This window comes from Diprion similis, chromosome 3 (assembly GCF_021155765.1).
Source record: "Diprion similis isolate iyDipSimi1 chromosome 3, iyDipSimi1.1, whole genome shotgun sequence".
In the NCBI taxonomy this organism is placed as follows: domain Eukaryota; kingdom Metazoa; phylum Arthropoda; class Insecta; order Hymenoptera; family Diprionidae; genus Diprion; species Diprion similis.
Window position 1 is genome coordinate 16,823,933 of NC_060107.1, and position 22,946 is coordinate 16,846,878.

At 38.2% G+C, this 22,946-nt stretch overlaps 2 protein-coding genes across 2 annotated transcripts; one reads left to right on the forward strand and one right to left on the reverse strand.

Moving 5' to 3' along the window:
- Positions 1-231: 231 nt before the first annotated feature.
- On the reverse strand, positions 232-6,605 carry LOC124416726 (eukaryotic translation initiation factor 4H-like). Its single transcript, XM_046897990.1, has 4 exons — positions 6,453-6,605; positions 5,057-5,466; positions 2,362-2,613; positions 232-1,043 (listed from the first exon to the last, which is right to left on the reverse strand). Exons 1-4 carry the CDS (start codon positions 6,482-6,484, stop codon positions 898-900), a joined length of 840 nt encoding a protein of 279 aa, XP_046753946.1. The 5' UTR covers positions 6,485-6,605; the 3' UTR covers positions 232-897.
- A 134-nt stretch (positions 6,606-6,739) lies between these two features.
- On the forward strand, positions 6,740-13,913 carry LOC124416707 (myb-binding protein 1A-like protein). Its single transcript, XM_046897966.1, has 9 exons — positions 6,740-6,955; positions 8,018-8,206; positions 8,288-8,686; positions 9,056-9,247; positions 9,338-9,726; positions 9,791-9,903; positions 9,985-10,490; positions 11,731-13,037; positions 13,198-13,913. The coding sequence occupies exons 1-9, from the start codon at positions 6,797-6,799 to the stop codon at positions 13,655-13,657; spliced, it is 3,714 nt and encodes a 1,237-aa protein (XP_046753922.1). The 5' UTR covers positions 6,740-6,796; the 3' UTR covers positions 13,658-13,913.
- Positions 13,914-22,946: the final 9,033 nt, after the last annotated feature.

The following is a 22,946-nucleotide window of genomic DNA, read 5'->3' on the forward strand; positions in this document are numbered from 1 at the left end:
TTATTCGTGAAATAGTATCATATACAAGCATAGTTTTACATAGTATTATTTATGTTGATATACTATTATTAGTTGGTATTATTAGCATAGTTAATTATCAATTTTCGCACAATTAGTGTTTCTTCTTCTTTATTTTAGATGTAAAAATTCTTCAAACTATCCTCTTGTAAAAAAGAGAGCCTTGGGAGAATCTTGCATGCAATATGTTTAATTTACTTTCTTTTTTTTTTCATTTATTAGCTTTTTATTACGAAACTAACTTAAAAATGAAATTCGTTAACAAAGGGATCTACATTTTTTCTTTTACTTTATTGTTGTTGCATTCTATAAAGAATTTTTAAACAGAGAACAACCAAAGATAGTTTAGTTAAATGCAACTCGTTATTTTGCATCAGCTACTACTTTTTTTGTTGTCATTTTATTTAGTAAAGACAGCCCAGTGCAGTGGGACAAAAGAGGGACCTTTATTTTACAGGTTCTGCTGCTTTTATCTCACGAATTGATAGTTACTGGTTTTTATTAATTTGTACATACCCTCCAACCTGATATCAAAACATACACATCACATAAATATTGATATATAAACGTCATCTGCAATTGTATATAATATTAATATACTAATAGATATTTCACATAATTTTGTTAGGAGAATTGTGTAAAATGATAATGTATACCAACAACAAATTATCAATGACCAGGTAATTAATTTTTCTTTATGTATAAAAACCAAAACAAGTCATTGGTTACAACAGGAGGATGTGAATTTGGGTAGAAGCAAGTTGCTAGATCACTTCTTCCCGGTAGCCCGTAAGTTAAAAAGGAGGAATCATCATTATTATTATCATTATTATTATTATCATTATTATTTATTTATTTATTTATCGCATACGTTGCAGTTTATTTCTCTTCTTCGTTCTCCAACTTTTCTTCACGAGGCTTCGCACCTCCGTAGATCGAACTAGACTTGCTAGATTCTGCAATTGCGTTCACTGGGTCTGGAACTGACCTGGGTTTCAACATCAATCGTTTTCGTCCGGAGGTATCTGTTAAATACATATTCACAATTACGTTCACTATACTCAACCTAAGCTCCTAATCATTTCTCGAAACAGTTTATTGTGTAATAAGTAAGAAGAGTCGGCGATTTCCAACGAAGTGTAAATTTTGCATTGTGCACCAGCAAGTTATTAATTAGTTATTCGGAAGTGTGTATGCGCCAAAGAAAATCCGAGTACGTAAAATACAGTATTTCAATTGAACGCATATGCCAATGATATTTACCGCACTCTTTGGACTTGGAATGACTTTTTTCAACAGCTGTTTGGAAAGTTCGATTTTCGAAGCCTGCGGGTCGTGCGTAAAGTGCCCCATTTCCAAACAGCGCGATATAACGACGTTGGTACATACATACAACTGAAGTTTGCTTCACAGCTGTTGGATAAAATAGCGCGTTTCACACTTGCGGATTGGCGCGTGTTTTCCGTACACAAAGTACCAAAGTCTATTACAGCAGAGTGAGTTTGCAAATGTCCATGCGCGGAATACAGAAAAGACCACTTTCCTGTACTGTGCGCATGCGCTGTCGCGAGCAATTCTAGAATTACGCGATCCTAACCTCAATTTCGTGCTTCGTTAACAAACGCGTACGCACAAGCATGCGCATATTGTTACACAATATATTATTCTGGAGAATACATAAAAATATACCCTTTCACAATTTGCAGAATGACTCAGGCATTCAATCGATATGAAGTGAAAAACTCACAACTGTAGTAGCACACGGAAACGATTCTTGAAGGAATACTTCATAGAAACGATTTTCATACGATTTTCGCATTGTCTAGGCAGCCGGCAACGGCAGCCGACGGCCTCCAACGGCAACGTGGATAGCAGCCAAGAAATTTCACGTCTTTTGATACAAGTTCTTTGTGGTATATACCATTCCAAAACGAGGAGGTTGATGCAGTTGCTAAGGCTCTGACGCAGTGAATTGGCAAGCTTGGGTTAGAGACCCAGGCAATTCAAACTTTTACTGTTTTTATTTCTCAGAACAAGTTCGTCCTTGGTGCAGATTTGTTAAATTATCGTATTCTGTCGCTATCCGAAACCAAAATACAAATACAAGGTAACAGCTAGGCGTCGGTTCATGACTGCCATCCGTACTGCCGCTCATGCCTGCGTAACCACAATGTACAATCTTTGAGATTAATCTTAAGAATTCTCAGTTAAGCACGCGACAGACAATTTGTGTAATGAAACAGGATAATATAATTATTTTGGCAGTCATATAGGAAAATAATCCGACCATTTTACCCAAGAAAATTATTGAGCTCTCCGTTTTTTTATGATTGAAGATTTTACCTGGTGGTGGCTCTTTGATGTCCTCATTGAAGGGCTTGCGATCTGAACCGGGACGAGGTCCTGCACCACGAGGTGCGTCCCGACTGCCATACGAGCTCGGCCGACTTCCTCCATTTCCGCCACGTGACCATTCTCGACCACCGGTGCCAGAGTCCTCATTAAAGCTTCCGTAGTTGCCCCTGTTTCCTCGTGGTTCAAATGCACCGCCTTGTCGCCCTCCGCTACCACGTGGTCCTCTGTCGTTATAGCCCCCTAGAAAATTAAATCAAGTTGAAGTTCCTGGCAGAAAGATTGAACGGGCCGCAATATCTAAATAAAAATTAGAAAAGGAAAAAAAGTTTGAATGTCTTCAGCCGTGTTATTTGTGGTAATGATGATTAACACTAATAAACTAACATTCTTACTATGTAACAGAGACGAATGGGAGAAAATTTTAGCAGCACAAGTTTAGAAATCAACAGGTTGAAAAATTTCATATTTAGAACGGTCAAAATGATTAAATTCTGGTGTTCTTTATTCGATTTTAATGTTTGTAAGCTCATTTTATTCACGATAACAATATCCAGAAATTGACTGAAAAAATAACTTCGCAAATAGTTATGTCAAAAATGGATAAAAATAGATTCGTATTGGTATGATAGTACAAATCTTTAGCCAGAATTACATTTGTGCGTTGTAACTGTGCTATAATATGAAATTCATTGTATATTTTCCAGACAATTTGTAAGAATCTGGTCAGCAAGTGGAGTAAGCTGAAAAACATTCTATTTGGATTGAAAACAGCAGTTTGAACATTTTGAAAATTCAGATTACAAATTGTTTTTTACTGTACCTGCTTGGATAATAGTAATACAATACAATCGACCCACCGTAATCCGACAAATGTTTTGTAAGGCAGTGTCGGATTCCCTTGTAGTCCGGAATTTTTTTAAACGAATATCTTGTAATCCGACAAATTATGAAAATGGTAAGATAAAATCGATACTACACATATGTAATTTGCATGTCGGATTACAGAGAACGCCAAATTAGAAAGAAAGGCTGGATTACGAAGGGTCTACCGTATACTATTCTCAAATTGTCAATATTTTAGCTTGTATTATCCTAATTTGCTCAGAGTTATGTTTGCTACATAGTACGGATGTAGTTATATTCATGTTGACCATTGTTGGCAAACATTACACTGCTGCAGATTTTTCGAACAGTTTTTTCAGTGTCAACGTCCTTATTCCTTAATGTAACTATGCATTTTTAGTGAAAAAAAAATCATCGTATTTCACAACATACAGATTGTGTGAAATTCAGTGAACTGTGACAAAGTGAAACACGTTCTTATTGTGCAAAACTCATTTCTGTAACTTTAAAACTGAAAAACAGTGATTATTCTTTGAATATTTCATTACGTTATCGTTACCAACTTCAACCTTGTTCCATGATTGTATTTCAACCATTTTATGCTTACGGATAACTTATCAAGTTTCGTTTGCTTTTTTCAATGTTATTATTAGTTTTTGATCATGCTTGATTGATCCAAACATATCAAGTGTGTATCTGTATAATTAAAATTCCTCAGTCAATTTCTTGTATTCATTTGTGTCATGAAAAAAGTTGTATGGACTTCTTAAATTAAAATGTTTCACACTACATATTTCAGATGTTCATTCTCAAAAATAGCTAATCATGATTTGTATAGAGGTTCTGTTACATCAGAAATTTGTTTCCTCATATTGTAAAAATATGCCTGTCAAATGATTAATAAATAAAGCATCGAAGGAAGTTCCCCATTTTATGACTTTGGAATGATATTGAAGGAGTTAAGATTGTAGAATATCAATGAGTTTTACTCTAATTACTACAATTTGCAAAATTCCGCGACAATTTTAGAGTTGCGAACTAGTGATTTACCTTACAAACTTATTGTTACATTAGTGTCACAAACTTCGGTCGAAATATACAAAAAATTGAAGAAATTGAACATAAGTGTATTAATCACCGAGGTTCTAGCAAAGCCAGAATTTATCTTTATTAATGCTTATTCTTGCTCTCTTGTGAATGAACCTGAAGTTGGTAGCGTTGGCGTGACAAAATGTTGGAAGAAAAATCACTATTTTGTAACTTCAAAATATCTTGATGTTGATGAAGAGTTGAAGTTGCAATCTATCATAAGTAATACTATGTTTGAAAGTTTAGCAGATTTCAGACAATTCCAAAGTTGTGAAATAACAAATTTTACTGAAAATGCGCTGCTACGGACGTCAACCTCAATATTATAGTTCTGTAATGCCAAACAAGTAGAACTTAATGAGATTGAAGTTAGTAACGTTAATGTAATGACATTTCTACCAAAAATTGTTATCTCGCAACTTTATGATCGTCTGCAAATCACTGAATCATATATTATAGAAACATATCTCATATTCAAAACCGTGGACATCTTCCAAGTTGTTCAAAAGTTACAAACTAGCGATTGTTTTTAACACTTCGATATATTAACGTTACTAACTTCAATTTAGTAACGCAACGTTGAAAGGAAAATCATTACTTTGCCAACTTTAGAATAACTTTGGAGTTTGATGTCCAAAGTATAATACAGACCAAAGCAAGTTACGAGATAAATAGTTTTGCTGAAAATGCATTGTTACAGTAACGTTGAGAACTTCATCACCCAATTTACGCATTTCCGTATTTTGCCCACCAAAATCATCGCCTCCATAACCGCCGCCTCTGCCTCCGTCTCGACCCCTGAATCCGCCTCCGCCACCTCCTCCACGTCCCCTCCGGTCGAATCCGCCTCCTCTGTCATTCCGTTTCCCATCAGCAACGTCAATTTTGATGGTGTTACCCTCGACGATAACGATGCCGTTCATTTCGAGCGCCATTTCGAGGTCGCTGAGATCCTCAAACTCGACATAGCAGAATCCTTTAAACCTGTCTGTCTCACGGTCCTTGACCAGGCGCACACTCTTCACGTTTTGTTTCTCAAAGATTTTGTCCACGTCTCCTTGAACGACGCGGTCTGGCAAATTGCCGACATAAGCTGTGTATGGAGGCTCTGTGGGCAACGGCTTTCTACTGCCATGGTGTCCACCTCCTCCCATGTAATCCCTGTTTTAGAAAAGAAGTAGCGTTAAACAAGCGGGATAAAATGTGCCCGGCATTCAGTCCGAGCTTTTAAGGAATAATCTGTTTGAAAAGGTAGTTGAGAAAAGGAAAAAACAGTTCAAAAGATCTCTAGTTTGATTATTCACATTGACGATATTGAACATAAATGAAACGACATTGCAAATATGTATTAAAACTGAATCTGAGTAAATTCGAACAACGCAATCCAACGCATATCAACAAATTGCGAAAAGATTTCATAATTAGATAATTTGAAATGACTAACTTTATCCGATTTAAACGTTTTTAACATTCGTTCGGCAGAACCGTGCAAAATGTTTGTAGAACATTCCAAAACTCCAAGATTATAGTACGTATATCGTGCACATGTGATTTGTAACAAACGCCGTGCACCGTATTTATACAAGCCTATACCTAACCACTCTAGAGGTAACTATTTGCACGATTTTTTTGAGGAGATCTTTGAATATTTCGATGGTATTAGAATATAATGAAAATAAAAAAACAACCGAGTTTAAACACTCGTCGCTCTAATCATAAAACCTTTTCTAAAATTGTTGAGAGCTTAGCTTGTGTCATTCAAACTTGTTAACAATCATTTCTATTATATGGTAAGGATGTTGTTTCATTCATGTTCACTATGATTCGCACAAGTAACATTGCTGGAGATATTGTAAACGGTTTTTCCTCTTTTCTCAACTTCCATTCAGGCGGTAGGATCCATTCGTCGTCCTTGAGTCAAGCATAAGATTTCTGGACTCCCGGCGATAATACAGTGAGGACGATGAGACTCGCCGAAAGTTTTTCCACGGGGAGGGAAGGGGTTTGATTAACCTTAAATTAATCAACTGTGACACGAAGCGCCTGCGAGACTCTACAAGTTCGCTTTCGTTTTGTAAAATAAATTCGAAGAAATGCCGGGAAAAATAACTACTCTGCATGGTTTAATGATATTTTTGTATACTCGCCTCGAATCTTCATAACCACCTCGTCCAGCCATGTTGGATGCGACGAAACAGTCGAGAAATACGCGAGTCAAATCCGGTTGAAAACGGTTTCGGTATCGCGATTGAAAGCGGCGCGCTTCTTCCGCTATAATTAACCTTTGAAAGACGAGCGTGTTCAAATTTACATTTTATCTAGACACGCTCGGTCTGACGATTGATCCGTTCGTTCGCTTAACCACGACGCGTAAAATTAAACAAAACACCAGCAGCCACATACGGCGCTACTCTCTAGTAAAAAAAAAAACTGTCCTCCCTGAATCAAAAGACAAACGGAACAAAAAACACATGATAGAACAAAAATAAAAATGGCGGACAACCACATGGCCGAGGATAATTCACCAACGGTTAAACAAAAGGCTGGACCCACGATTCTTGACTCTTTTGATAAGCTCGCTGGACCCAAGGAAAATCAAAGGATCGAAGGCGCCATCGTATTGCTTAGACATTTACTTCAACGAGATTCGGTGAGCCGATTTATTAACAACATAACCTCAATCTTTTTTCACAATTTTGTCTCATCTGCTGCTACGCTCTATTCATGAGATGTAAATAATGCACAATTAAATGTTTGCTTTCGCTCGTCGATTCGGTTCTCCCATTCTTAATATGTCCCTTAATAACAAAATATTTCAGCTTGCATCTGATTTTTAGTGTTATTTCATGATTTGTTAACACATTGTGTATTTGAGTTTCACTTTGCGATGGTTTAGGGAATATTAAAACTATTTAAAAATCGTGTATTCGCTTCAATTGGTAAAAACATCAGTTTTGATCGAGTCGATGTTGTAGATTTATCAGATTGTCAGAGCTCTCGCCACTCGATGACTTCATTTCAACTTTAGAATTTTCTAAAACACAGCATGCAATAAATGATGGCTCAAATATTGATGTGGCTATACACACTAAAGAATAAGTGGACATCTGACTCTTCGGACACGTCAAGTATTCACTTGTTTGCAATTTTTCTAAAAAAAAAACGAAGAGTTCAACCGCTTATTCCAGGCACTCTAAAATCACGCAACAGAGCTTAAATTATCTATAGCTATATTAAATTTAGACATGCCTCGTCTGCGGATAGCCACAGTATGCATATGGTGAAACTCATTTTATAATAGCATACCATAAAAAATAATTCTAAACTTGCAAAACTTTGATTTGCAATAGAAACTTCAATCTCGTCAGAACTCAAGGTTTATTGTATGCAAAGGCCTTTTTACAATACAATATTATACTGAATAAATGATGTTTATATTAACTAAGAAAGCTTACTCACAAATTGTTGTAAATAATTTTAATTCTCAGTAAAAGCTGAAGAAATCTAACAGAACTATACTATTCTAAAACTCTATTTTTAAAACTACAAGTTCCTCGCAATTGTCACTGACTGGAATAATTATCTATTCAATTTTTGATTGCCGGAAATAATTCGAGGATAGCTGCATTCCTCCTTTTCATGTAAATTGCAATTGTAAAAAATTATTTGACGTTACAAGCGATTGATCATTGATGTGATTATTACTCGGCAGGATGAAACGGATGACAAAGAATTGCAGTATGCACTGACCAGATTAGTGCGAGGAATGGGAACTTCGAGGGCAGATGCCAGGAGCGGTTTTTTCACCGCTTTGACTACTTTTCTCTCCATGAACTCTGAGATCGAAGTTGGCAGAATTCTTGAGCTTATCAACTCTAATCTGCACACTGTAGAAAAGAGCGTATGTAGATCTTAAATAGTTAACAAACCGTAATCATGTCTTGCAAATTTAGTGACAAATTGCGGGTTTTTTTTTTTTCAGGAACAAACTGATATTTGGACAGGACAGATTCTCGTATGCGGAGCACTTATTCACTCTAAAATTTTGCTGACCGCCTCATTGGAGGAACAGCAGCAAGTAATAGAGCTGCTTTTGTCTGCTGGTCAAAAGCGAAGCTATTTACCATTCGCTGCCTACTCTTTTATTATCGATTTAATCGAGCAGTTGGACGAAAAAGATTTCAAAACTATAGTCTGGCCCATACTTGAGAAGGAATTATCGAAACCTTGGGATAAACAAACACTCGACACCTTTCACGTGCTATTGGTAATTAGCAAAAGGTATCCAAGTATTATCCGTCAGACGTCATTAAAACAATATCTCAACAGCAAAGAAATTATTGACAATAATTCAGTAACTCCGATAGCAGCATTGTTGATGGTAAGTTGATGCAAAAGAAAAGTCTCGTATATTGGTAATTTTCTGTTCTTGAAGTATGCAAAATTGACTTTTAATTGAAACTAGGACTGTGCAAATTGATCAGTTTATCATTCCTTTCAAGTAATGGTTTCATCGATTAATTTGTTAATCGACCTTTCCAGTCAATTATTTTTTCAATTAATCAGTCAATCGGTCTTTTTGATTCATTTTTTTCATTTTTGATTAATCGACTTATCGTTCTTTCCATTAATTCTTTTTTCTATCGATGTATTGATTAATTAATTGAAAACGCAATTAAATGAAGTCTACAATCACTTGCTCAGCCAGAATTAAAACGAAATGAGTAATCAGGTTTTTTCTGCTTTCTAGGATATACAGATGCTTGTTTGTTTGCAAAATCCTGTATACAAATTATTCTGCGAGAGATTGACTTCAACTGAACATGTTTCAAATTTTTGGGATAATATTGATGAGTATTTAGCCAAACCCACAAGAAATAAGATGCTCATTGCTATTGAAATAGCTACATTTATAATCTCGAACATAAAAGATGCCACAGTGGTGAGATTGATTTTTATCAAAAGTCTTTATAACTGCAATGAATCAAGAATTGAAACTTTAATTAAAATTGTTTTTCCTAACTTGTTTCAGATACCCTCATTAATTACCCCGAATTTCCTACAAAACGTGCTGAAAACAGTCGAAATTAATAGAAAAAAACCGAAGGACGAGGTGGTCGTAAAATTCAGAAAGTTACTCGAACTTTTGGTCCTCGTGATGAAACGCAACGATATTCAGTCCGAAACTCGAATTGCATTACTCGAAAAGCTGCTGTTGTATCCTGGCGATCTATTAATTGAAAAGAAAACCAGCACCAAAGTAATACAAATGTTGACAATGAACTTGAATTCCGAAGGTGTAAAAAAATTATCCGAAATATACAAAGATATCACTGTAGCTTGCAAACCTAAGGAAAAGGCGGATTTTCCTGTGTGCTGGATTAACAAGGAAAGAATATACGCCGCTCAAATGATGACGAGGTAAATTTCTTGACTAAAGTGATAAAATGCAATACTTAGGTGAATGACACTGATTTAATTGCAGGTTGATGGATCATTCCGCGATGAACGCAGAACATGAATGGAAATTGGAACAGTTGAAGTTGCTATTCCAATTGGGACTCTGCCAAACACCGACAGTCGGCATGGAGCTTGCAGGTGCGCATCGAAATCTGTAGTTTTGTAATTGTGTCTAGACCACGAAATAATGTCTTTTAACTTTTCATTTTTACCTTTCAGCATCATTGAAAGAAAGTTTCTACAGAGCTTTAGATCTGAAATTGGCAAAGCTGAACGATTTGAGAAGTATATTGAGCTCGTTGGTTCATTATATCGATTCTAAACTGTTTTCAAAGAAGAAATTGGAGCTACGAATGCCGCTCACAGAAGCTGCGACAAATGTTTGGACAGAAATGATAGCTATGATAAAAAAATTGGAAAACAATCGCAAAATTAAACAAGCTGTGCCTATTTTTCACACCATGGAACTGCACATGGGCTTGCAATTATTTTCTGAACCAGAAATGGCAATTGACTCCATACAAGAGTTACACAGCTGCTTTGAAAGGATAGAACCCAAAAAGAAAAATAAACCAGAAGAAGAACCAGAATGGGTCGAAGTTGTCATCGATCTTATGCTATCTCTGCTTTCTAGAAGCAGTCATCTGCTGCGTTCATTAGTTGGATGTGTTTTCCCACATATATGTCCAATGCTTACGGCGTCCTCGATTCATCAAATATTAGATGTGAGTTGGCTTTCTCATTTGTTTCTTCCTCCCGTTTTTTTTTTTTTCTTTTTTTTTACTGATAAATCTATTTTAAAACAGTATATACGATAGGATGACTGAAAAGTGGGTGACTGGAAAATTTATATTATGGCAAACAATTCAATCAGGATTTACTATATTCTAAAGTATCAAGCATCTTTTGCATGTTTTCTATTATTAAAATCAATCAATTGGAAGCATTTTTATTGACTGTAACATCAACTATTTTGCTCGGTGAGATGTTTTGCGGTGCCCATAATGCCTCAAAAACTAATCAGGTGATTTAATACAAATTTGGAAATATTATTCTTGGATAGTTTATCTGCTTTGCCGCAGACCAAAATTTTTTTAGCTTTTGTATCACAAAGTCGCCACCGTTTAAAGTTCAGATTTAATTTTTCTCCTAAAATTTACTGTTTGATTTAATCGACAAAAAAATATAATGCTGAGAAGAAAAATGGCGTCATGAAAAAGAGGATGAACTATGCACGAATACTCTAAATTTGAAGTAAATCGGTCAAGTTGTTCTCAAGATGTTGTAGGCACTGCAAAATATGTCACGGAGAGAAATGGTTGACATTTTCAATAACATTGATTGTTCGATTTATTTATCGTTTATACAAATAATACATAAGAAATTTATTTATCATGTTGTCATTATTAATAAAATGAGTACTGCCGTGAACTCTACTACAACATTTGAAGCTATAATAAACAATAAATCTTATAAATATATGCCACCCCGAAATGATCCAGTCAGCCTTGGTGGTCTCGTCCAATCACAGTTTGAACACAAAGACAGTTAAGTGTCTGCACGTGGGTTTCCAAAGCTGTTTCACGAAACTTGCGACATAATCTAGTCACTAATCCAAAATCGATATTAGTAGTCTTGCTGACCCTTCCGGACCTAGTTCTTGTAGTGTTTTGTCTATAATTCCCTTATATGTGTTTCCCCATGATTGAAGGATCGGTATACGCGTCTCGAACGAAACTGCATTCAATATCTTTGGTTGATACATTGCTTGGTATTAATTAATTTTAATCAAAACAAATGTAGTTGAAGCTCAATACCTTTGAATAAAATAAGCCCCATTTGAATCGAATAATTGGTTGCCAAGATATAGATGCTCAAAATTCACCCACTTTTTCAACTGCCTATTTTTGTAAACACACCCCGTAAACCTGGACTTATTCACCATAAATAATATCTTTACAACAGATACTTGATCCGAAAAATAACACAAACCCACTGTCTTCGAAAAAAGATGATGATTCGTCAAGTGATGAATCTAGCGAAGATGAGGACACTGTGGAGAATGGAGATGTGGAGGAAGAAGAGGATCAAGACAAAGACAGCATTGAAACAGGTGAAGAGGAGAACAGCGATTCAGACTCAGAAAACTATTCTGAAGAAGAAGAAGACGAAGATGATACAGTGAATGATAAACTACGAATGGCTGTGCAACAGGCATTGGGTAATGCGATGGCAGAAACCGACGACGATGATATTGATGTTGATCAAATAAACGAAGAGGAAGGCCAACAGCTTGACAGCGCGTTGGCAAATGCGTTCAAACTTTTGCGAGAAAGTCGTCAAAACAAGAAAAAGAAACAAGGGAAAAATGCCCAAGCCTTGACTCACTTCAGAGTCAGAGTTGTCGATCTATTGGAAATCTATTTGGACTCCAATCCGTCGATGGCTCTCGCTCTCAACATTCTTCTTCCACTGGTAGCTCTTCTAGAATTTTCAATCAAGGACCAACATCAGAAGCCGCTGCAACACAGAGTCAGATCTTGTCTTAAACGGCTATCCAATGTAAAGAAATTTTCCAGTATAAATGACGTAACAAGTGATTTGTTGGCAGACATTCTGAGAGCCCTGATTGACAAGGGTTCAAGATCAGCTCCCGTGTATCACGAGATGGGCGACAAGTTAACAGAATGCTGTACATTTTTAGTTAGATGTTCTCAGCAAATCGACGATAAAGACAATCAAATACAGGATATTTACACAGAAATTTTAAGAACTTTCTTCAAAAAACGGGACTGTGTTCTTCCCCTTATGCTGTTTAAATCTGTGTTAAATCTACATTGGATTGGGAATTGGCAGCTGGCTCCTTTGCTCATTGAGTTTGCATTCGACAACGAAATCAGGCCGTTCAGACGCAACCAGGCTTTGGAATTGTTAGACATATTTTATCATAATAATAGGCTTATTCAGACCGACACAAGTCATGCGAAAATACGCAAGGCGATGGAAACAAATATCAGCCACAAAAGTGTTGAATTGCTGGAAGAACTTGGACAGAACAAAAATACTGAAGCCACACATGGTGTAAAACAGAAGTTCGTCTGCCTACTTTTCACCTTATTGCATACCATAAAACACCAACATCAATCTAGCTTTTGCGATTGGGAAGCTATCGGAACTAGGATGGCTATCTACAGGTCCAAATCCTCATTAGCTAAGGACGCTAAAAGAGCGTACAATCGGCTTGCCAATCAACTAGGTGTTGAAATCAATACGTAAGTTTGATAATGTTCTGTGTTACAATTCACCAGTTAATTCTTTTCAACAGAAATATTAAAAGCTTCTCTGTTATCTAATAAATTAGGCACATGGTTCTCATTTTATTGATTCAGATCATCACTACTAGCTATTATTACATATATTTTCAATTTTCAGCGTGCAAAACCAAAAGAAACGGGAAAAAATAGACAATTGTGAACACGTGGAAAGTAATGGGCACAGTATTGAAACTGGATCAACAGATAATGACGAGTCTAGTGAAGATTCTAAGGAGAGAAATAAACAGACAAAGAAGCAGAAGAAGAAGAAACAGAAGAATAAAAGTAAACAGAAAGATAAGCAGCAGTTAAAAAAAGTTACGCGTGAACTGCGACTGAAAGCTATGTCGGACGGATTGGATTCAATTGATTTTAGTACAGTACCTATAAATTATATCAATGATGTAGACATGGAAATTACCGCGGATGGTGAATCGTCACGAAACGGCGAAGTATTTACGAAAAAAACGTTGCAAAATAGTGCAGAATTACAATCTGGGAAAAGAGTTTCACCTAAGAAAAGGTTGGCTTCAGAATCACAGAATGTACCCTTCAAAACTAGTAAAAAAAAAAAATGAGGACATCTCTAAATAGATGAAATAAATATTGATATTTTTTTATACAATTAAGAGTTACGCCACACGCATAAGTCTTGTGCTGAATTTAATTTATCACACTGAACGCGCTTGAGGTAATCATTTACGGGCCTCATGAAATACATCTTTATCACGTTGAACCTGTATAAACGTTCAAGCCGAGTAATAATAATAGGCGTACATTTTTCCTGATGTTGTACATTTTTATGTATTGTTTAAAAATATACAGTATAATTAACATTGTAATAGCATTACTAATTTGAACTGTCGGCTTATTGGAGTTGGAAAATCGTTACTCGTTCGATTTCCAACACGAAGATAATTCGAAACAGAAACTTTTCAGCGGACCTTACTTACTCCCCTTACTCCCGTCAATCTACCTCACCTGAGTCGATGGCTTGGGAGAAAGGGGGAAACACATAAGACTCACACAAGTATGCTTCCCCAGTGAACGCTATGTCGTCTGGTGGTTGTCTGTTAGATGGCGTTCGTAGACAAAAGTTGCCTTTTTATAAGCCAAACCAATAACTCATCACGCAATGTATCATATACAGGGTGCGTTCCGAAACTAGCTAGCAGTGCAAAAAAATCCCTAGGACAGAGACAGAGCTAGTTACAAACTCGGCAGCGCAAGAGAGATAAAAGATCGTTACCAGCACCGGGAGCTAATTTCGGAACGCACCTACAATGTACAGTCAAGGATGTCTATCTATAGGTTTATTGCTTTTTTTTGCCTGTAGAATGGTTCAGAGCAAAGACCTCTTTTGGCTGGAATTTCATGAGCAGCAAAACTTAGCAGCAGCATTGCCCACCATCCAAGCACTCTAATTGGATGACTAACCTAACTTAACCTTAGTCAACAAATCAGAATACTTGGTGATAGAAATGCTGCTGTCGCTACTTTTGCTTGTCATGAAATTCCAGCCAGTGTTGCCAGATGGCTCAACCAGCTACCCCCCAAGTCTGCCAATATTTGCCACTAAATCTCCCTAGATTGGAAATAAAATTCCCCTAGATTTCCCCCTAGATCTTTTTCCTATTAAAATCACGGTTACGGATGGCATTATGAATATATTACACATGTTTTTATTGCCGCACTCATTGTCGCAGCCGTTGACTGAAGAATATACTTCAGTCAACGTCGCAGCAAAGATCGAAACGAGCATCGAAACACGTCAAACCAAACAAATTCATAAATTTCTCTAGAATGATAGTAATTCTGATTAAAAAAAAATCCATTTTAACTAATAAGGCAATGCGTGATTGCAAAGCTTATAAGGTCAAAATAAAAACCCCTGATGATTCTTTTCACTGTAACGTTATAATTGTTTTTAGCATCGGCATTTCTACAAGATTCTTGTCCAAATTCCATCGTGATGGTTATTAGTTCTGGTCTTCGTTGAGTGTTGTAGTTCGTTCTGCGCGGGAGTTGCAGGGGTTCAAAGGTATATGTATAAGATTTATCACTTGTGGGTTGGATCGCATGGGGACAGTGGTTGATAGGGGCATGGTTACATTATTCGGGATTTTATCAGGGTTTGTTATCCATTCCGGGTTCCTTTTGCAGATTCTTTCTATCACATCTACGATATGTCCTAGTAGGTTCAAGGCTATTTCTCTCCTTGATCCGTCTGCTTCTTAGTTCTGTACGTCCCGCGTCCTGTTGTTGCCGGTCTACGATAGTCTCTTGGTGTCTTGAGTTGGTTTTTGTGATCCATTTATCGCAGTCGATTGGTTGCTGGTATGAGTTTTTCATCCAGTGCAGAAGACCCGTGGCGTTACGAAGCACGCAGTTGAATTGGGCATCCATAGTTGAATGTTGGGTGCAAGGTGTTCCGTGTTCCTTAATTGTGAACAACGGGTAATATATTTAATAAATTTATCACATGATTAAAGCGTTTCTTCAGCATTACAGCTTTATCCAATCCTTTTACGAAGATGGTTGTTTGGGTCTTCCTCGCACAAGGGGTAGTTTTTTTCCCTACCTATTCTATCTGTTAGTTATGTCCGATATTTCTAACTGAGTCTTATGTACAATTTAATAGGTGGTATCGCGGAATTCATGCTTATGTTGCGTTGTAGAAGCATGCCCAACCTGTATTTTTAATTTATCAGTTCGTCATTATCATCTTTAGGGATCTCGATTACTAATTCTGCAATCTCGAGGTATTGTTTTACCTTACTTTGGTTTTTGTCGTCAATTATTATTGAGAATGTTTCGTCCTCCGCGCCTTTGATCAATACAAGGGTGTTCGCGAGGGTCTCAGTATTGAGATCATTAATAATCCTATATGCGTTGCCGCGGTGTTATAATTTTCGCGCACGTTGTAATTATACTTTCCTGGGGGCAAATTTTTATTCAATATCATTCGGTGGATTACTTTCTTTACCCAATCTGGCATGATTCTATTGCACCTTACTGCGACAATGCTGTTAACGTGTATTATTTCTAGGACCCGTGGGGTCGGATAGAACTGATCGTCGAATATTATCATTGGGTTTTCTTCCTGTTGTACGAGATTCATCATGTAAAATTGAGATTTGAATACATTATCTGGCGGTCTTTGTCGGTTAGGTTGGATCTTGGTCAGGCGGGGCTCCGTAATTGGTGTTATTCTTTGTTGGGATAAATGAATGGTTCTTAAGGATTGATGAGTTTTGGGTGATGTGTGAGTGGAGGCGTGGGGTTGTGCATGGGCACACTTGCGCGGACCATACCTACTCCCCTGTCGAGTTAGTTTCTGTTGGGATCCTCGTTACTTCGAGTCTATGTGACGTACGTGAGCCCGACCGTGCGTCTTATTGTAAGCTTTGGTCCCTACTTTGCGACCCCCACACTTGAATTGGGGCATGGTCACGAGTCTATATGAACGTCGGTATGGTTGCTGCAGCAATCAGTCGCAATTCGATCTTGAAGCGCGAAAAGTTGTCAGCGTCAAAGAGTTGAAAATATTGATCCTGAAAATGGAAACTGGCAAGTGTTTTATCATGGTTCTCTTTTTCGTGATTTATGGAAATCGGTGTTCGTATTAATGGCATATTTTCGTTTTCCTTAGTTGTTTCTCGTCTCTATTTGACGCCATTGATGGAGGGCTAATTAGGATGTGCCTTTTTACACCAACTGGGTGACAAGGGAGGCCATGCTGTGGCAGTGGTTCTGCCGGATGGTGTTATACCAACGATATAATGCATGGCGTCCTCGAAACAGGGGTGTTTTTGCGGAGATTGCATGCAGCATCTCGAGGGTCCCTTCAGGCCCTTGGGACGTCACTTCATGATCTCTCTACCTCTTGCGCAAATAACTTCTTGTTTTTAGTGCTTGCTACTCACGCGTTCGTCGAGGGTGTTATCGCGCAATGGGTTCAGGCTAAGGCGGGCGGAGCTAAGAAGGTGGAGCCAAATGGTTGGAGTTGCTATTCGTTGATCACGATATCCAGGCTTGAGAGAGAAGGTTGATGACCGCAGCGTCGCCCCGTTGATGGAGTTCCTGGCCTTGAGTCTACGTCCAAAATGGTGGTACATATTCTATAGGGAGGTTATGGTGGTTTGAGCTGATAGTTACGGAGATATTGCGTTTTCAACAGGAATTGGCCCTTTATGCAATGGATTCGCAAAATCTGATAGTTCTGGCAATTGCGTGGCTGCATGTCTTATTTTCTTGAGGTTATAAATTTTAATATTAAAATCGTTCGTTTATGGTAGAGGTTTTTAAGCGCATATTTTAATGTTTCGTACGTTGGTTTGTCGCTGCTTTTTCTTTTGGTTATTAAGTAAAATATCAGCCGTTGACCTCGCTGTAGGGTAAGTACGTCGCCTACTTCTGGATTCTATGCCTTCAACTCATCGATGGAGCCGCACAGATGTCTAAACTGCAGAGCGATCCCTGCACTCATGTGGAGGTCCTTGGCTACGCAGTGTGCCAGCGGGGTGTGTCCGATGTCGAGTGGAGCGCTAAACAAGTCGCCCGTCATCTCTTGTATCTTCATTCTGTCGTCTCTGTTCCCTTTGCCGAAGGTCAGCGAATGGTTTGGTGATTGGTGGATGTCGGAAGTGGCCCTACTATATCCAGGGATATTTTATCAAACGCGGTGGAGGAAGTATCGGTTATTACCATTGGTTGTTTTGTTTTTACCCGAAGTAGCTTTTTCTCCTGACAGCTTATACACTGCGTGATAAATCTTTGAATTTCTTCCTTTAAATTTTCCCAATGATACTTTTGTTTTATTCGGTTGTAGGTTTTCGTGACACTCTTGTGTCCTCCTATTGCTGACGCGTGGCCTTCTTCAATGATAGCCGATCGTTCTGATTAAGGTGGTAAGATAATTTTGTTCGTACAGACTAGGATTTTTACAGAGTTGGTGGCGAATGTGATTCTGAATAGATTAATAATATAGCTAAGCTTTTAGAATCATTGTTGAGATTGAACCATTTAAATGCTGAAGAAAAGGAAAATGTCTACATAGCTGCAACCTTCCAGCGTTTAAGGCACCGCTGAACTGACTTGAAAATATCAAATCGTGACGTCATAAGTACGTGCAGCGCGTCTGAATATCGAACGGTGAAATAACACCGCTGATTTCATTGGCTTGTTCTATTAGATCCAACCAATGATATCAGTTACAGATCGAGACATACTTCTTGTGGGCCATGAATGGGCTGCTGTCACATGAAAATCGCCGTTACGAATCGTGCCATATTTACAAAAAAAAAAAAAAAACTGATAGTATAAGTTTTCCCGAATAAAGTGAGTGCTTTTGTACGTGGCTAACTGCCTAGCGAGAGTGAAAGAAATTGTGAAACAGTGCAATCAGTTAATATTCAACATGCGGTAGCTCCGATCGGCCATGTTTGTTGTGGCGTTATTTTATTCACTTCATTATTTTTTATTATAAACATTATCAGCGATTTGCATGACCAGTGACTCAGTTAGCCACGTACACTTTTATTCAAGCTTCAATTTAAAAATTTCCCGAGTAAGATTCGTGCTTCCGTTCTCGCAGGATTCGTAATGGCGTTTCACCCAATTACCTCGCTTCTGACGGCTAGAAATATATATATGACATGCCAGGTCAGCGGCGCCTTGATGAATACATAGAGATGTTCGTATATCTCAACGATATTGTGTTATATGCAGAATCACTAGAAGAACATGATGGAAAGTTCAAGAATTTAGCGACTAGATTAAGACGCGCCAATTGAAAACTCCAACCGGGTAAATGTGAATTCCTAAAGAAGGAAGTAGGCTACCTTGGACATTTTATAGGAGAAGATGGTGTACGACCGGATCCCAAGAAGTTAGAAGCGTAAAGCATTGTCGACAAAAAGACAGAGGAAAGAACGAACGTTCCCGAACGAATATACACCGGCAACAAATTGACGAACCAAAAATCTCCACATAAACCACACGATGAACCAGAAATTATTGAACCTTACGACAGAAATTCGGAACAATCAAGCGAAGACGAGGAGGACAGCGAAGACGACTTCCACGAACTCGAGATATCCGAAATCCGAAAACGATATAGATAAAATTGAAACGCCGGCACTCGCCGAATATTTAACCGACCTGACAGAAAAGGAACCGGTCAAGAAATCTAATCCTGTCATATAATCGAAGACGTTTTGACCCGCTCTAACGTAATCACGATTCGAGATAATATAGTAACGAAAAAGGGAATAATAATTTGGTTTACAAACGAACACGGAGAACCCATAGATTCCGGAGGAAGGTCACTTGTAGCCTGTGGCAAAGCCATAAAATTAGGAAATATTAATGCACGGAAAGGAGAAACATGGTTTAGGAAACGGAAATCAAGGAAACAATTCATAATAATTTTGTCAAAAGAGGGAAATGTAGGTGAACAATTAAAAACAGCTATTCCTGAACTTAAAACCCTAATCGCGCAATTCGAAATTACACCAATATTCATATCAGAAACCAGATAGAAGGAATTTACGAAATACCTTGGATACATATATGTATAGTTTTAATCAAATGCTCCTCGTAATTTTGAATCATGAATATTCGTTTTGTTACCGGAATTTGGTTTATGTTTCGCGTAGAATTTTCCTTAGTTTGTTACCGTCGTTAAATGCTCTCTTGCTTCCTTTTATATTTGTTCATTTCCTGATTTTTATCGTACTGGTTCATTCCTTTCTTTTCAAGTGCCGGATGTCCTTTCCTTACTGTAGCTTTACTTGTGTTATCATCGATGTATAATCATCCATTAATTTAGATTCATTTAATTCGTTCACTACAGGTTCTGTTTTGTTTACCACAGTTTCATCGAACTTATATTCATTCCTCTTAGATTTATCCTGATATTTCGCGGATTCATTTGGATTTTTCATGGATTCATTCGATTCATTTAGATTCATCATAGATTCTTCATCAATTTCCCTGGATTCATCGAGATAATGTTTCATAGATTTATTTTTATATCTTATGGGTTTTCTTGCATTCCTATTCTCGATTTGTAATATCTTGTTGCCCGATTCTAAAGATTCTTTAGATTCGCTCATTTCTTCTAGGATTTGCGGCGGAATTCTCAACTTTACTTCCGAGTCTAACGTATTAATTGCATAAAGGTACGCTTTACTATCTCGGTTTGCCACTAACGCGTTTCCTATGTAGACGCGGTTGTCACCTGCGTCTAACAATGGTAGGTATCCTTCTGCTAAATCAGTTTTCTCGAGGTCGACGCGGATGCCAAGCCGTGTCCTCGATGGAATTACGATAACATTTTCCAGATTTTCGACATTTTCCTTCTTTTAGGAGATTCGGAATTTTCTGTCCTCAAATCGGATATTGTATAACCAAGACGCCCGTTAGATTCTACATCTGGGAGCGGTAAAACCTTGACGTTTAGTTCGGTTCCGCGAGCTCGTTGCAGTTGCCAGTCTGCGCTCTAGACAAAGTCATTTTTTCCTGATGATCTAGAAATGGAACCTGCACGTTACCGAATTCTAGCATGCCCTTATCAAAATTCATTTGAGTCCGATTCTCGCTGAAGAACTGAGATCCTATTATTTCATCTTGTGGAATAGGCAAATTTAAATTTCTGGGACTATATGAAATTCTGTTTCTGTTCCTATTATATTTATGGGTACTTCTCCCATAGTTTCTACACACACGGGGACGATTCCGCTGAGATTAAATTTCCTTTCCTCATTTACCTCGATATCTGGCTTGATACAATTGTTTTTTATAATATATTTAGGTCGGAGCTTCTGTCTAGCATAAAAGTAGTTGGATTTTGTAATTCGCTCGATTCCAATTTGATTATTGGAATTGTATTATCTGGGTTTATAATTGTGTTAATTGACTTATTGATGGCAGTTTGGACCGGATCTATGTTGATTTTTTCTATATCGCTCGTAGATAGAGTTACTCGTTTTCTATTGGCACTTCCCCTCGTTTTTCATTACATTCCGTCGTTTAGTCACGCACTCGCTGTTTACATGCCAATAATTCTTACAATAGCGACAATATTCACGCGCCTGTTCCCTCTGGTAATCGTTGGTTCATTTCGTATCGTAGGGTTGATAATTCCCTTGCGGCATATAACATGTGTGTTCTCGCGGAGGGTTATCGTTATGCGGATCCGGATTCTGATTCCCTGATCTAAATTTGGTTTGCGTTCTCTGGGGATTTGGGTCCCTTGGATAAGAATTTTCGCGGTATGGATAAAATTTTCCGCGGTTTTGGTTGTTTTTGGGATAACCTGGTCGATTAGAAAAATTCGGATTCGGGTTGCCGTAGTTACCTCTGTTAGCGAAATCCGGAGGTGATTGTTGACGATTCAAATAGCCTTTCCGTGGCTCGTAATTAGGTTGAAAGTTTACTCGATAATTTGGCTGATTTTGAAACTGGCCCCGTGAATTATTTCTTGATTGGTAATTGTTCGTGTCGCGTTGAGGATTGGGGTAAATACTTCTCGGGTTGTAATTATTTCGGTAATCCGTCTGGTTGCCCTGAACGACGTAAACTTGGTTTCGGGGTTTACGGTGATCGTAGTAACTTTTGTTAGAATAACATTGATAATCATATTTATCGTGGTCTTTGGCTCCGCAGATAACGCAAGTTTGAGGTCGGAACTGGGTGTAACCGATCGTGGCTTCTCGAATTACGTTTGATTGGTCACCTCGTCTTAACTGAATTTTGATTTTCTCCTGTTTTTCGGCCTTCATTGCCGCGTCGACTAGTTCTTTTAGAGTACCCGGTATGGTGGGGATTTTTCCATCGATTTCGGGTCTTAACCCGCGCAGGAAAGCGGCTTTACCGTGCGCTTTGGTATTTCGCATGGAAACTTCGAAATCATCTTTACGTTGTTCCTGCAAGAACGCCGGCCCTATACTTTCTACAGCTTCGCGTACCCGCAAAGCATAGGTTATGACGTCCTCATTTTGTTTTTGGAAAATTTTCCCTAATTCACCCTGACACAGATTTACCGATTTTGTGGGTCCGTAGAGTTCATTTATCCGCGCGTTTAGTTCGTCTATGGTATCAAATCGCTCGTTCCCGATTACGCGCCTGGCTACTCCCTTAATTTTATTGCGAATAATTCGCGCAAGACTCGATTCGACTTGAGCCGGGACCATTTCGCGTGCATCCTTGCACCCCTGTACAAAACTTCTAGCCTGCGACGGGTTACCGTCGAGCACAGGAACTGCCTCAAGGGCATCTTTGATTGAAATGTAATGGTAAGGTGGTGCGGGTGAGGTGGTTCCCTCTGCACGCGTGGCCGTGGTTTCCTTCGCCATTTTCGATTCTTGAGCAGTTTTAGTATGTGTTTGGGATTGGTTTTCTGAATCAGGCGAATGAACAAGTATCTGAATCGGTTTTTCTGTTTCTCCCGAGTTTTCCGGAGAAGTTTTATTCTTTGGGTTAGAATTTTCCCTGCGGAGTCCCGCGACTGATCGGAAATAAGATGTGGTTCTCCCAGTGCGATTCTTTTTTCTAAATTCTCTAGTTGACCCTCAAATAATTGAGTACCCTGCGTACTGACGTGTGATCTGAGTCGTCGGTCCGAAGGCGGAGAATGCACTACAGTTTGATGTTTTTTCGTGACGGGTGGGTCTTCCTTTCCCATTTATTTATGAGCTCGCGTTGTCGGTTTTTACCTGATTATATCTCGGCTAGCACGGAAACCGATCGTTCGGGTGTTGTATACCGATAATAAAAATATAATAGACAATTTTAGTGAGGGGTCACCGTAGGATCGTTACAGTTTCTGCGAGTTCGTCATTTTTTTCTTTCTACGAGATAGGA